General features: G+C 45.6%; 1 protein-coding gene across 1 annotated transcript; it reads left to right on the top strand.

Moving 5' to 3' along the window:
• The first annotated feature begins 9,583 nt into the window (after window positions 1-9,583).
• On the top strand, window positions 9,584-13,874 carry LOC134029662 (extracellular calcium-sensing receptor-like). Its single transcript, XM_062473930.1, has 6 exons — window positions 9,584-9,744; window positions 9,888-10,176; window positions 10,715-11,464; window positions 11,860-12,087; window positions 12,538-12,658; window positions 12,928-13,874. Exons 1-6 carry the CDS (start codon window positions 9,608-9,610, stop codon window positions 13,839-13,841), a joined length of 2,439 nt encoding a protein of 812 aa, XP_062329914.1. The 5' UTR covers window positions 9,584-9,607; the 3' UTR covers window positions 13,842-13,874.
• Window positions 13,875-15,084: the final 1,210 nt, after the last annotated feature.

Genomic DNA, 15,084 nt, shown 5'->3' with positions numbered 1-15,084 from the left:
CAACCTCACCCAGAACATTACCTAGAGTCCTACCCCAACACACATCACACCAAACCCCCTCCTGTTCCTCTCTAGTCCATGGGATGACATTTATATGCGCTGACTGGCTGAAACAACCCTCAGGATCTCAGGTCCCAACACCCCTGGGGCGTGGATCAATGGAAAGACAAAACCCGCCAGTTGCACTGCAAGTAGAGGCAGCAACTGGAAACAGGAATGCACATCTCACCATGATGGAGAGTGACAGGACTGGTTTTGTTTTGTTCTTTCGCAGGGAGACACTGTTCTGCCTGAGCAGAGAGCAGTGATCCTGCACTGATGTGAAGAGGCAGAAGTTCCTGCTCACCTCCCTGCAGACAGGTGCCTGCCAACTACACGCTCTCTCTTTCTCTGTACACACTCTTGCTCCCTTTGTACACATACACACACTTGCTACATATGAAGTTCTGTGTGATGACAGTTTCTGAAGGCATATCTACTTCTCTCTGCCTGTTCTTCTCACTAGCACAGCATCTTGATTCTAGTAGATCTAGGAGAAAGCTTACAGCCCCCTGCTACAGGAGGAATATTATAAACTCCTCAAAAAAACTAGAGTGAATACCAACAGAAGAATATTGCAGGGGATTTTGGCAAAAGATTTTGGGCCACTACCCACACGGTTAGCTGTGTTGCTCATTCCACAAATGCACAATCCTTACAAGTTGTACCTCGTTGTAAAGGTGACTTTACAACAATATAAAATACAATACCAATTGGTATTATTGAAGGGGAGGAATAATCGACCGAAATAACGTTTCCGAACTTTTTTTGAGGAGTTTATATATATTATACAAATATTTAAAAGATTTGCTGTGAGCAATATAGGGTTCAGGAGCAGTTCAGAAGTTGCTAGCTGTTTTTATTTGACATTACCTCATTCTAAAAAGCACAACCCAGACTCCAGGTTGGACTTTATAACAGTGTAATCAGGCTGCTAAAATAACCTTAATTAATCTGATTTCAAAGACTATTAGGGTCAGGGAAGAAACCGTTTCAATGTTTTTTGTGTGTTTTGTTTATAATTAATTGCTTATTAGGCCATAATGTGTGTGAAAGTCTGCTTTGGTGCTTGGGAGCAGATCATTAACCCTAGCCTGCAGCCTATATCAGATAAAGAGATAGTAAGGAATAGGGAGACAGTGGGGGGAACAAAACAAAGATGGAGGAGAGGGAAAGAGAGACAGGGCTGAAGAGAGAGCTAGAGGGAAAGAGAGGAGAGAGAGGGAAAGAGAGAGAGAGATAGAGGTTAGAGAGGGGGAAAGAGATAGAGAGGGGAGAGGTGTGTTGTACCGCCCCAGGTCACAGTTGGCCCTTTACACAGTAATGTGTCCCCTGATGTGATGGAGAGAGGGATGAAGAGGCAGGTGTGTTTTGTGTCTCCAGGCTCTAGTTTCTCTTTGCTGGGTTAATGACCCCCCCCCCCCCCCCCCAGACCGCTCAGTGGCTCCTAATGAGACCTCCCAGGATGTACTGCTCTCAGAAGGGACGCAGAGGACTGGAAGGAAAACAACACAGAGAGACAAGGTCATTGTATCAAACACCTCCATTATGTCCACCGAGGATTCTGAGGAGGGGCGAGGAGAAGGGAGACAGGCAGGCAGGCACATGCAGTTCAACAGGCAGTCCTACAGGCAGTCCTACAGGCAGTCCTACAGGCAGTCCTACAGGCAGTCCTACAGGCAAGCAGACAGACATGTAGATAGGCGGAAAGGCAGACAAAAGGGAGCACACATAAAATTATTAATATCACTAATAACAAATTAATTAAACTGATGGTTTTAGACCTCTTGATCTCCACAATTAGCTGTGCTCTGTAAATTTGCGAGACAGCTGGATTTGCAAGATCACGACCACTGAAGAATCCATCTTGTCAAGCGTCAATTTGTCCATGTGTGTCCGAACTAAAGAGGTTAAAACCAGTGTCCACTTAAGAACGATGATAACAACACAGAATAACGTAATCACTAGACTAGTGATCATCAAATCCCTTTTAACAGTTTATTTCACAGACTTACAGACAAGTCTTCCACTTTTTTCCACCAAAAAAGTTTGGTTTGAAATTCTTTAAAGCACATTTTTATTGCACTGATTTGGCTGTGACATTCGCTGATTTTGGGTGTCCAAGATATGATGAATTCTGATCTGTATCAGGCTAGCCACGTGACTTGCTAAAGTAAGCAAATGGCTAGTACATAACATTTCATAATAATTTCAGTAAATCAAGCTCTAATCAAGCTCTAATCAAGCTCTAACAAGAAATAAATGTGATTTCAAAAGGAAACTTAAGGCAGCAATAATCAGAAAGTAAATTAGAGTAGATTAGGTTATTATTTTAGGTATTTTAGGACAGACAACAATGATGTTTTAAGTCTTTGTTTCTGTTTTTGCTTGTTATTTTATTTTACTGTAAATGTTGTTTTCTAAGTTTGTGTTTTTGTTCATCAACATTGATTATGTTTTACTGCATTTTACATTTACATTTAGTCATTTAGCAGACGCTCTTATCCAGAGCGACTTACAGTGAGTACAGGGACATTCCCCGGGAAGCAAGTAGGGTGAAGTGCCTTGCCCAAGGACACAACGTCCTTTGGCACGGCTGGGAATCCTTCAGATTACTAGCCCGACTCCCTCACCACTCAGCCATCTGACTCCCTATTTCTCCCGCATTTTATGATTTCTATTGTAATGTTTTCTGCCTGGACCCCAGGAAGAATAGTCTCCACTACGGTGTAGACTAATGGGGATCCTTAATAAACATAAACATAAATTAATAAAAATAAAAAAGCAGCGCTGCAAGACCCAGTAAAATGTAGAGCTAACGTTAGCTAGCATCGACATTTGATAACTCAACTTCCGTAGGCTATCCTCAGTATAAATTATACCATATCTAAAATAATTTGTAGACATAACAATGTATTTTGCCACTAAATGTTTAATTTTTTCAAAAAATTCCCTTTCTACCCGGCAGAGGCTGATTTATCAAGGGATCCTTTAAAAGGTGTAGGCCTATACTTTACAGTTGAACATTAGCTGATATTTAACTACTTACATTTAACCGATCAAATGCTGCTAATGCTTGCTAGGTAGGCTATTACACAGCTGCCGACTAGCTAGCTAACGTCAACACAAAAAATATATATAAAATGATCTGTTACCTATAACTAGCTTGTATGTAGCTAACTGTGCTGTTGTCCAGTAACTCCAGTTGGAATTTTCACTCCACAATGGCGGCGTGCTACCGAAGCGTCCCCTTGTGACTGTTACCAAAAAAGCATCAGAGTGTCGCCTCTTGTGCTTCCATACTTTTTGGTTGCTCTTGAGAAAATGTGCTCGGCTACACAGCTGGCAGTTATCAAATCGATCTCACGGTACTTTGATGGATACGTCACAGTGACCTAGCCTCGGCGCCGTCTCAAGTCGGACAAAAAGTCTAACCAGAATTCACTGCTTCAAGTCAGCCAGCTGCAACCGGTTCCTTAGAACGTTTGTTGTGTAGTCTTTCAATCATTCAGCAAAATGTAATTTATTGGCTAAAGGACTTGCAGTTAAGTAGCCTGAAATTATCAAATCATCAAAAAAGTCGGCTGATTTATCACGTTGCTGTCCCCAGTCAAAAGTATAGGCCTAAACACACAGGGACATCATGGTCTAATTAGATCCAGTTATCCTGGAAAAACATGTAAGGTTCTTCATTTATTGTCAGGACACGGTCCGCCTATTGTAAAAATGAGAGCCGAGTGTAATTAGTTTGGACATTCTGGACTAGGCAAGCGACTTGATGTGACATGTTGATGCTTAGCCTAACAGCTTTCGGAATGACAAGACAGGCAGCGTCTAGCCTGATAGGCAGTGGATAATATCATACTGGTTTGAGAATGTCTATTGTGGTTTTATATACAGGGTATTACTGTAACATTGGGACTCCAGTTCTAAGTGTGGATGGCGGGTTACGCAAGAGCAGTAGTGCATGTAAAACCAAAGTTGCATTTGATAAATCAAGTAGGCGGCCTATCTACTACAACTAGCCTGACAGGTCATTTAAGTTTAGTTCCCTTTAAATCTACAGACAAAAAATTATAAATGGGCAAATCTCAAGTAGGCTATTGCATTGTGGAAGTATTTTTTTCTTTTGAGCTGGTAAACCATAGGCTATATCTCCCCATCCCCTCCTGTCTTCTAATGATCGATCGCATACTGATCAATAGATTTGGTCGCAACAGTTCTTTCAATGTAGTCTACCACCCATGAAAAATGTTGTCTTTCTCAATGTTTGGATGTTTGATGAGTTTAAACTTTTTTTTAAACTGCCCCAGCTGCAATGGATTCAAGCACTGTAGTTTGTTACATAATTAGGCAACACGTCTGGTAATGTTACAATAGCTAGGGTACAGTAGGCCCTACATAACTGAAAATAATATTAATGGTCTACTCTACATTTCAATAGAAAGGGAAAAACAGAGACATTTTAAAGTTAGACATGAACCTAAAGACCATAGTCCAGGATATCACAGTTCATGGTCTACTTGTGAAGAGCTGCTTTGACAGTTGCAAAGTAGCAAAGTATTCGTTGAAAAACAATTAGGTGTGTCCCCCCTCTGAGAATAGAGAAGGATTGTTTGTGATCTTGAATACCCGCCAAATCACCTGTGTGCCTCTGCTGGGTCTCAGGATAAGCCTAAAGCTCTTTTTTAATGAACCACGAACTGCAGCACGCACTCAAGTGTAACAAAGGCTAGGTGAAGCGATTAAGAATGGCACCTAGGGACCGGTATTGGCAGAGAGATGACGCCACAAACCTGCCAATTTACCATTTACCCCAGAGTCTCTGCTGAAACGGAGGAGCGGTCCGGGCAAGCGGAGACATGTTCGTGTTTCCTTCCCGGATGATGACATCAAGACTCGGGGCTATGAAAATAAATTCACCAGGTGTGGCGTGTAACTTTAATTAATTTCCAAGGCATAAGGATGTGATTAAGCATAGCAACAGGTGGGCAAAACCCTCCCAGAGGAACATCTCCTTCATTATCAAAACATGATTACAAAGTATGAACTTTGAAGGCTGCGGGAGCCTCTTTGTTGACTTTTATTTGACAAAGAAATAAGATATTTAGAAAATAACAGCTTAGAGAAAAGGGTAAATGTTGAGATGTATAGTGTAGGCCTACGTGAAAGGTCTTTCAATATTCAACATAAAATAAGCATAAGACAAAGTTCAAAGACTTCTTCATCGCAGAAATGTGGATTCACGCTAACATGGCTGTCCTGCGGCCTAGGCGTAGGCGTAGCGTGTCTTTTCTGAAATTAAAGTGTGGGTGTGAAGATGGGTTGTACTAAAGCCGTATAAATGTCTTTGGAAAACGGTCTACAAATACTAGGCTACCCTGTGCGACTCCCCGGAGTGGTTCTGGACTAGGTGTAAGGTACTGCTCACATTTCTTCAGGGTTGTACTTGTATGTCAAGCTGCCCCACGTCGCAGGAACAGGAAATAAACTACCATGCCATTTCATAATAATAATAAAACATGTACAATTAGCAGACACTGTCATCCAAACCATGGGTGGGAGGATTTGAACCTGTGACCTCTTGATGTGCAGTCAATTGCTCTACCCCTGATTCAGCCCCATCCCGAGATGTTTCTGGCTTGGCCGGTCTTACACAATAACTGAAACCAGATGTAGAATCTACATGAGGATAATTGAATGATGGATGAGGGACTTTCTATTTAGAACAAATATAGCTGAACGTGTTTGTTACATGATAAGCATCTGTTTCCAATGACTGTGATGTAGTTAAAAAAAATCATGTAAAACATAAGGCCACCAAGGGGCAGTAGAGTCCATGTGTCAGGGCCCTGTCTTCCATGTGTCAGGGCCCTGTCTTCCTCGTATGACGTCAGGATCTGTAGTTCAGCTGAGGACGAACATGACAAACCCTGACCATCTTTGTAATAGTAGCTAGATTAGCTCAGTGGTAGAACACTTGACTGTAGATCAAGATATTGCAAAAATAAAACCTTCCCCCTGTACTGGAAACAAGTCTGTTAAGTCTGTTAAGTGAGTACATTACATTATGCATCCATTCTTTCTGTATATTAGTAGCTCTGGGAAATGCACCATGAACTGAGATGCCCCTTCAGAACAGTTAACTAGTGACCAAGCCCAGACTACGTTGATATGTAAACATTTAGCAGATGCTTTCATCCAAATTTACATACAATAGCATAGTAAGTGCATCAGAACATCAAGGCCTTGAACGGCATCGTTTTGACCAGAACTACAGTGGTTAATGCCTACAAACACAGGACACAGTAAGCAACTAAACTTGGTTAAAAACAAAGTTAATAAATTAATTTCTGATGAAGTGAGGAGGTAATCTGATCATTCGAAAACATGTTTTTGCTTTGTATCCTATTAGGGCAGGATACGTTTGAGGAGTGAATATAGTTAAAAACATGTTTTTAATTATCCATTTATTCTATTAGGGCAGGAAAAGTTTGAGGAGGTAATATGATCATTCAAAACATGTTTTTATTTTGGATCTAATCTATTAGGGCGGACTACATTTGAGGAGGTAATGCAATCATTCAAAACATGTTTTTATGTTGAATGTGTTCTGTCAGGTTTGATAGAGAGCTCTCTCCAGGGGTTAGGAGTGAGAGCGGTGTGTATGATTGAGTGTATCTTAAGTGTGTTAGTGTATGTCTTGTGTTTGTATTTCAGTGTGTACCTGCGTGTATACAAGTGTGTGAGTGTGTGTATGTGTTTGTACGTACACTAAGTGTGTGTGTGAATGTGGACATGTAGTGTGTGTGTGTGTGTGTGTGTACACTAAGCATGTGTGTATGTGGTGGTAGGTTTCAGTTAAGGAAGGCCAGGGGGCTGTTAAGGAGAGTGGCCAGGGGAGGCCATGTATCAATAGGAAGAGCCTGGAGGTGAGGGGAGGTCGGGTGGGAGTCCAGGAGATGCCCCTGTCCCTGTATCCGGCCTCCCTGTCCCTGTATCCGGCCTCCCTGCCCCTGTATCCGGCCTCCCTGCCCCTGTATCCGGCCTCCCTGCCCCTGTATCCGGCCTCCCAGCCTCTGCTACTTGATAGGAGATGCCCCAGCCCCCTGTATCCGGCCTCCCTGCCCCCTGTATCCGGCCTCCCTGCCCCTGTATCCGGCCTCCCTGCCCCTGCTACCTGATAGGAGAGCCCCTGATCTAAGCTCTCTCCCCTGACACAGGACCTCAGAGGAGCACTCAGCCAGAAACACATCTGACAGGCTTCCCCACAAACAACATCTTCTAATTAAAGCTGGCCTAAGAGGCGAATCAGAGCGTCATTAAACGGCCGCAGGGCTGGAAAATAACAATAACACAACCTGGAATATTGTACGGTTCAGTGACTCGTTTAATCAGGCAGACTGAATTAATTGTTTATTTAGTGCGACTGTCAAAAGTGTACTTTTAATACACACATCCAGATGCTCACTGGCTTATAAACAATTTGGAGTGATGTGGATTTCAAGGTAATACACAATCCACTGTGTGTAATGCGATATGCCAGGTCAGCTGAACAGCTAAACATGTGAAAAGAAATCACACACAGACATATTTAACACACAACATTTGGTGTAGTCAAGGCTTAGACTCAATGACACAGAACAACAAACCCTGACACACACACACACTCGGATACAAGCATGAGAGGGTTACAATTATGTAAGTTGTCTACAGTCCTGAGTCCCTTACAGTCTACCTGTTCACCCTGTAGAGGGTAGGTCTGCTCTGCCCTCACACGCCAGACCCTGTAGAGGGTAGGCCTGCTCTGTCCTCACACCCCAGACCCTGTAGAGGGTAGGCCTGCTCTGCCCTCACACGCCAGACCCTGTAGAGGGTAGGCCTGCTCTGCCCTCACACGCCAGACCCTGTAGAGGGTAGGCCTGCTCTGCCCTCACACCCCAGACCCTGTAGACGGTAGGCCTGCTCTGCCCTCACACACCAGACCCTGTAGAGGGTAGGCCTGCTCTGCCCTCACACCCCAGACCCTGTAGAGGGTAGGCCTGCTCTGCCCTCACACCCCAGACCCTGTAGAGGGTAGGCCTGCTCTGCCCTCACACGCCAGATCCTGTAGAGGTTAGTCCTGCTCTGTCCTCACACCCCAGACCCTGTAGAGGGTATGCCTACTCTGTCCTCACACCCCAGACCCTGTAGAGGGTATGCCTACTCTGTCCCCACACCCCAGACCCTGTAGAGGGTATGCCTACTCTGTCCCCACACCCCAGACCCTGTAGAGGGTATGCCTACTCTGTCCTCACACCCCAGACCCTGTAGAGGGTATGCCTACTCTGTCCCCACACCCCAGACCCTGTAGAGGGTATGCCTACTCTGTCCTCACACCCCAGACCCTGTAGAGGGTATGCCTGCTCTGCCCTCACACCCCAGACCCTGTAGACGGTAGGCCTGCTCTGCCCTCACACCCCAGACCCTGTAGAGGGTAGGCCTGCTCTGCCCTCACACCCCAGACCCTGTAGACGGTAGGCCTGCTCTGTCCTCACACCCCAGACCCTGTAGAGGGTAGGCCTGCTCTGCCCTCACACCCCAGACCCTGTAGAGGGTAGGCCTGCTCTGTCCTCACACCCCAGGCACTGTAGAGGGTAGGCCTGCTCTGTCCTCACACTCCAGGCACTGCAGAGGGTAAGCCTACTCTGTCCCCACACCCCAGGCACTGTATTGGCCTAGTCTGTTTTCACAGACGAACATGTACACACTAGTAACAGGCTTGCTTCCAGATCTGTGTGGTCAAAAGCAGAAGCCTGATGGGTGCTGTACCTCTGGCATCAGAGGGAGATCTGTGCTGTACCTCTGGCATCAGAGGGAGATCTGTGCTGTACCTCTGGCATCAGAGGGAGATCTGTGCTGTACCTCTGGCATCAGAGGTAGATCTGTGCTGTACCTCTGGCATCAGAGGGAGATCTGTGCTGTACCTCTGGCATCAGAGGGAGATCTGTGCTGTACCTCTGGCATCAGAGGGAGATCTGTGCTGTACCTCTGGCATCAGAGGGAGATCTGTGCTGTACCTCTGGCATCAGAGGTAGATCCTTACATCTCCGGTGACCTGAAGATTAACCACGGCCTCTTATCCCCGTCTCAACCTCAGGTATTGTGAACCAGATCAGAAAGTATCAATCAGGACCCATTTACTTTTCATTCATCTGTCTATCCACATCAGCTGGGATTCAGGGTGTCACTCTCCTGGCCTTAGTGTAGTTAGGGAATGGTCAATGATGTGTCTGTCCAGCCTGTTGTCAAAGCAACCCTCTTGTGCCACCTCATTCCCTAGCATGTGCCATGCACCTCCCTGCCCGTCTCCTATTGGCTAATGCCTCAGAGCCTGTGTCCTATTGGCAAACACTTGCCCTGCAGTCAATCAAAGGCTCATAAAAAGCCGTTGCTGAAGAGACAAATGGGTCCGGTCAGGGTGGCAGTGCCCTTGGTGTGTGTGTGTGTGATGCTGCTGCTGGTGCTGCTGATGGTGCTGGTGGCTCTGGGAGGCTGCAGGGGGCAGGGAGAGGAGCCTGTGTGCAGGATGCTGGGGAGCCCAGAGTTCCCCCTGCTGACCAAGGAAGGAGACGTGACCATCGGAGGAGCTTTCTCCATCCACAGCAAGATCACCGAGCCCCCCCTCTCCTTCACAGACACCCCCCAGCCAATCACCTGCTCCATGTAAGTCTCAGCATTTGAACCTGTGTGTGTAATGTTTTAACAAGTGAAACAGTAAAAAAATAAAAAAAAAGATTTGTCTGGGATTCACTCACAGTATTGTGTGACATCTTTCTTAACCGTGTTTATAAAACACCCTCTCCCAGAGTCAACCTCCGAGAGTTCCGCTTCGCCCAGACTATGATCTTTGCCATCGAGGAGATCAACCAGGGCGACGATCTGCTTCCCAACGTGTCCATCGGATACCGTATCTATGACAACTGTGGCTCGACGCTGTCCTCGATGCGAGCGGCCATGGCTCTGATGAACGGAGGGGAGAGGACCTCTGGACGGAACTGCTCCGGCCAATCAGCTGTCCACGCCATCATCGGGGAGTCAGAGTCCTCCTCCACTATTGTCCTGTCACGCACGACCGGACCATTCCAAATACCAGTAGTAAGATCTCACAGGTGCTGTGTCGAGGAGTCAGTCATATTGTGGTCAAGGATCAGGTTAAGGTTACTTCATATATACCCGTAGGTAGATTTGGTTTGCAGGGGGGGAACATAAACATAGAAAACAACCTGAAAAGGAGTGCTCCACATCCTGGTCAACATTTAAATACAAAATAGTCTATATCATCATCTTAGCAACAGTGGGTTCATGTTCATGTTAGGATTCATGTTTATTCATATTGTGGTTGAGGATTCATGTTCATTCCTGTTTTCATGTTTACTTCCTTGTGCTCAAGACTCTAAACCCAAACACCCTCCTTTACTGCTCAGCCAGTCATATTGGTTGTATTTAAATGGTCTTATTTCTATCTTGTATACCGGTAATATATTCTACTTGTCTGCACTGTTGGGTGAAGCCTGTAAACCAAGAAATCATTGCAAATAACACTTAGGTGAATTAGACAATAAACACGATCTTCTTTTATCGCTCTTTCCTCTTTCTTCCCTCTATCTCCTCTCCCGCTCTCTCTGTGTTTCAGATCAGCCACTCTGCTACATGTGAGTGTCTGAGCAGCAGAAAGGAGTACCCCTCCTTCTTCAGGACCATCGCCAGTGACCTCTACCAGAGCAGAGCCCTGGCCCAGCTGGTGAAGCACTTCGGCTGGACCTGGGTGGGGGCGGTCAACAGCGACAGCGACTACGGCAACAACGGCATGGCCATCTTCCTGGCGGCCGCCCGGGAGGAGGGCGTGTGTGTGGAGTACACGGAGAAGTTCGACCGCAACGAGCCGGCTCAGCTGCTGAAGGTGGTGGAGGTGATGCGGAGGGGCTCAGCCAGGGTGGTGGTGGGGTTCCTGGCCCACGTGGAGATGAACAACCTCCTGGAGCAGCTGAGCCTGCAGAACATCTCTGGGCTGCAGTTTGTCGGCGTGGAGGCCTGGATCACGGCCGACAGCCTGGTGACCCCCACCAGCTTCTCTGTGCTGGGCGGATCCCTGGGGTTCGCCGTTCAGAAAGCCGACATCAGCGGGTTTGCCGAGTTTGTCATCAAGGACTTCTGGGAGATGCTGTTCCCGTGCGCGGGGACGGACGGGGGCAACATGGAGGCGCCCTGCAGCGGGAACGAGGATCTGATGGAGCTGAAGGGCTATAACGACGATGTGGAGGAGCTGAGGTACTCCGGTAACATCTACAAGGCCATCTATGCCGTGGCTCATTCCCTCCACAGTCTGCTGGGCTGTTCCTCCCGACAGGGCTGTGACAAGGACGTCGGGATCCAGCCCTGGCAGGTGATCAGGGTTCACCTCAAACAGGGTTCAGCTCCTCACCTAGTTCATGTCTAAATCTGTGATTTATTTTGTTTTGGCTTTTATCCAACTTTCACTAATTTATGCCTGTTTTAATGATCAATTATTTGGCTTTTTTTTTAAATCCAAAGCGATATGCAAATACATAAAACTGCATACAGAACGTACACCAGAAAATCATGGCTCAGAAGTTTCAATTTATGTCACTTTTGCAAAAGTAATTCCCACATTACAGATATCAGTCACAACACAACACAGTTGTCGTAAACCCTAACCCTACACAGTAGTCGTAAACCCTAACCAATCATTAACAAACCAAACAACTATTAACGATAAACAACCAGAAGATATCATCCAGCTGTGGTCTCTCTTGCGAGGTGGTGGAGTCGCTGAGGAGGGTGAACTTCACGGTGAGGAACGGGGACCAGGTGTGGTTTGATCAGACGGGTGCTGCCACGGCCCGTTATGAGGTGGTGAACTGGCAGCAAGCTCTGGACGGGGCAGTCGTCTTCAGAGCCGTCGGTTACTACGACGCCTCGCTGCCCGCTGGACAGAACTTTGTCCTCAGGACCGAGGACATCATGTGGCCTGGAGGGGAGAAACAGGTTTGGTTCAGGTTTATCATCAAGAGCAGTTAAATTACATTTGGTCCATGACACTCTTTAATGTGTTTTAAATATTTCTTTAGTTAGATTTTCATTTATATACAGTACTGTGAAATAGTATTTGGTACAAATAAAAGGTAATTAAAAAGTTTTTTCTTTTGAATTTATAAAGAAATGAAAGGAGTAAACAAAACATTTCTCAACATTGCCCTTTTAAACTGCCACACATATCCAGAGGAAAAAATAATAAATATTTAGGACGATTTCCATGTTAAACAAATGTGGGAGGCTTTTGCACAGTACTGTATGTACAGTCATAGAGTTGTTAAATGCTTGACTTCCAGGCGACCTCAACAGTGCAGCATATTATCGTTGGAGAACACAGTCCAAGCCACAGTGACCACAGTCTAAGCCTCCCCGATGACCAAACCCTGTCTGTCTCTCCTCCAGCCTGTGTCTGTGTGCAGTGAGAGATGTCCCCCAGGAACTCGTAAGGCCGTGCAGAAAGGAAAGCCTGTCTGCTGCTACGACTGTCTCCCATGTGCAGAGGGAGAGATCAGCAACCAGACAGGTGATACACACACTCAGGTCCATTTCTCTCTGAACTGTAGCAACACCAAAACACTAACAGTGTATACTTTAACCACACACAAGCAGACAGGCACCCTCAAGTCCGATTCAGTCCTCAGTCTCTTCCAAACAGTCATCACGTTGTCCGTGTGCGTTCTGATGAGGTTTCTTAGGGTTCAGTGGCTGGTCTTTGTTCTGAGCCTCTAAACGTTTCCCACTTCCTGTATGATCGCTGTTCTCCTAATCTTACTAATCCCGATTTATTTTCAGATTCTAACAACTGCGAACGTTGTCCTGGGGAGTATTGGTCAAATCCGAGCAGAGACAAGTGTGTACTGAAAGCTGTTGAGTTTCTGTCGTTCTCTGAAGTTATGGGAATAGTTCTCGTGGTTTTTTCTCTGTTTGGGGTTTTCCTTACTTCACTAGTCGCCGTTCTGTTTTTGATTAAAAAAGATACACCCATCGTCAGGGCCAACAACTCAGAGCTCAGCTTCCTGCTCCTCTTCTCCCTGACTCTGTGTTTCCTGTGTTCTCTCACCTTCATCGGCCGGCCCTCTGAGTGGTCCTGTATGCTGCGCCACACAGCGTTTGGGATCACCTTTGTCCTCTGCATCTCTTGTGTTCTGGGGAAGACTATAGTGGTGCTGATGGCCTTCAGGGCCACACTTCCAGGAAGTGATGTCATGAAATGGTTTGGGCCTTTACAGCAGAGACTCAGTGTCCTGGCTTTCACTCTCATCCAGGTCCTGATCTGTGTGCTGTGGTTAACAATCTCCCCTCCTTTCCCCTTTAAGAACATGGAACACTATAATGACAGGATCATTCTAGAATGTGCCTTAGGTTCTGCTGTGGGCTTCTGGGCTGTGCTGGGGTATATAGGACTCCTGGCTCTCTTGTGCTTTGTGCTGGCTTTCCTGGCCCGAAAGCTGCCTGATAACTTCAATGAAGCCAAGTTCATCACCTTCAGCATGTTGATATTCTGTGCTGTCTGGATCACCTTTATCCCAGCTTATGTCAGCTCTCCTGGGAAGTTCACTGTAGCTGTGGAGATCTTTGCCATCCTGGCCTCCAGTTTTGCTTTACTTCTTTGTATATTTTCCCCTAAATGTTACATTATTATACTGAAACCCGAACTAAACACAAAGAAACACATGATGGGAAAAGTGCAATCTAAGTCTCTCTGAATATCAAAATAAATAAAAAATATACTCATGTCTGTCATGAGTCATCTCATGTCAGTTTTTGCATTACATAGACATGAAAAGTGTCAAAATATGCATCTCATTCCTGAAAGTTGAATTGTTTAAGAAATGATTTACTTTTATATAATTAATATATATATTTATTTTATTATTATTGTGGCTAACTAGCATATCCTGTCACAAACCAGTGCCTGTTAGCAACGACCACTCAGCAATGACTACTGTATTGGCGCTGTTTAATGGCGCTGTTAATTAAGTCTGGTGCCCGGCACTCGTGGTTGTTGTAAGCAGTGACCACTTTAAAAGTTAAGCCTTAAGTCATTTTGCCACCTACTTTACACAGCTACCTAAAAATACTAGGGTGTTGAAACTGCAGGAAACATGGCTGGGTCTAGCTATATCTGTGATATCACCCCGTTGTTCTGCAGCTAAGCTAGCTGTTTCTCAGGGTTAGCAGCTAAGCTAGCTGTTTCTCAGGGTTAGCAGCTAAGCTAGCTGTTTCTCAGGGTTAGCTAGCCAACTAAAACTGAAATGACTAACGCTACATGTGGCTCTTTCCTGCGATATCAGCAAGCTGTATTTCTTGTCATTGTTTTGCTAGCAATGTAGGTAACAAGATTACTTTAGCCTTAACGTTAAACAAGCCACACATATATGTTGTATACTTTTTAATCTGCAATATTCATCAATGATAAATATAACTTTTTACATATATACAGTACAGTTAAATCAGTTTAGTCTGCGTTTGTCCTTTAGTAACGTGACAATGTAGCTAAACCTCTTGCAGGTTAAACAAGAGGTTTGGAGGTTATAAAGTTAAACAAACAAAACAAGCACACAACTATTTAAACAGTAATTCTACCCTCTGTAGTTATATATAAAAAAAGAAGATCTGCATTATATAGTGTCACTACTTTTCGAACAAGCAGTGAAAAGCAGAAGCACCACTTTGTAAATCCCCTTCCCCCCCTCCCCTGGTTTGTAGTGTTCAGGTGAGATGAGGTGGTGACAGGGCCCTGTAATTACGGTGTGCTGCAGGAATCAGAACACGGTGCAGGCCACCTGGGGGGGGGGACCAACAAAGACCACAGAAGAACCTGAACTCGACACCATGACCGTGTCGTTTACCCCGAACAACACCACACACCTCCTGCCGTTGACTCAGACTCCAGATCAAACTACCTGTCCTTCACCACAGCACACACAATCAAAAGATGGAAAAACT

Source organism: Osmerus eperlanus, chromosome 11, assembly GCF_963692335.1.
Source record: "Osmerus eperlanus chromosome 11, fOsmEpe2.1, whole genome shotgun sequence".
NCBI classification, from domain to species: Eukaryota; Metazoa; Chordata; class Actinopteri; order Osmeriformes; family Osmeridae; genus Osmerus; species Osmerus eperlanus.
The sequence above is the reverse complement of the archived record's forward strand: the minus strand, read 5'-3'. Positions and strand labels throughout refer to the sequence as shown.

What these genes read in the sequence shown, in the direction of transcription:
- LOC134029662 (XM_062473930.1), top strand. Translation starts at nt 9,608, where the DNA reads ATGCTGGGGAGCCCAGAGTTCCCCCTGCTGACCAAGGAAGGAGACGTG. An exon ending in GGCCTGGAGGGGAGAAACAG is followed by an intron (nt 12,088 to 12,537) that starts GTTTGGTTCAGG and finishes TCTCTCCTCCAG; the next exon opens with CCTGTGTCTGTGTGCAGTGA. An exon ending in AGAGATCAGCAACCAGACAG is followed by an intron (nt 12,659 to 12,927) that starts GTGATACACACA and finishes ATTTATTTTCAG; the next exon opens with ATTCTAACAACTGCGAACGT.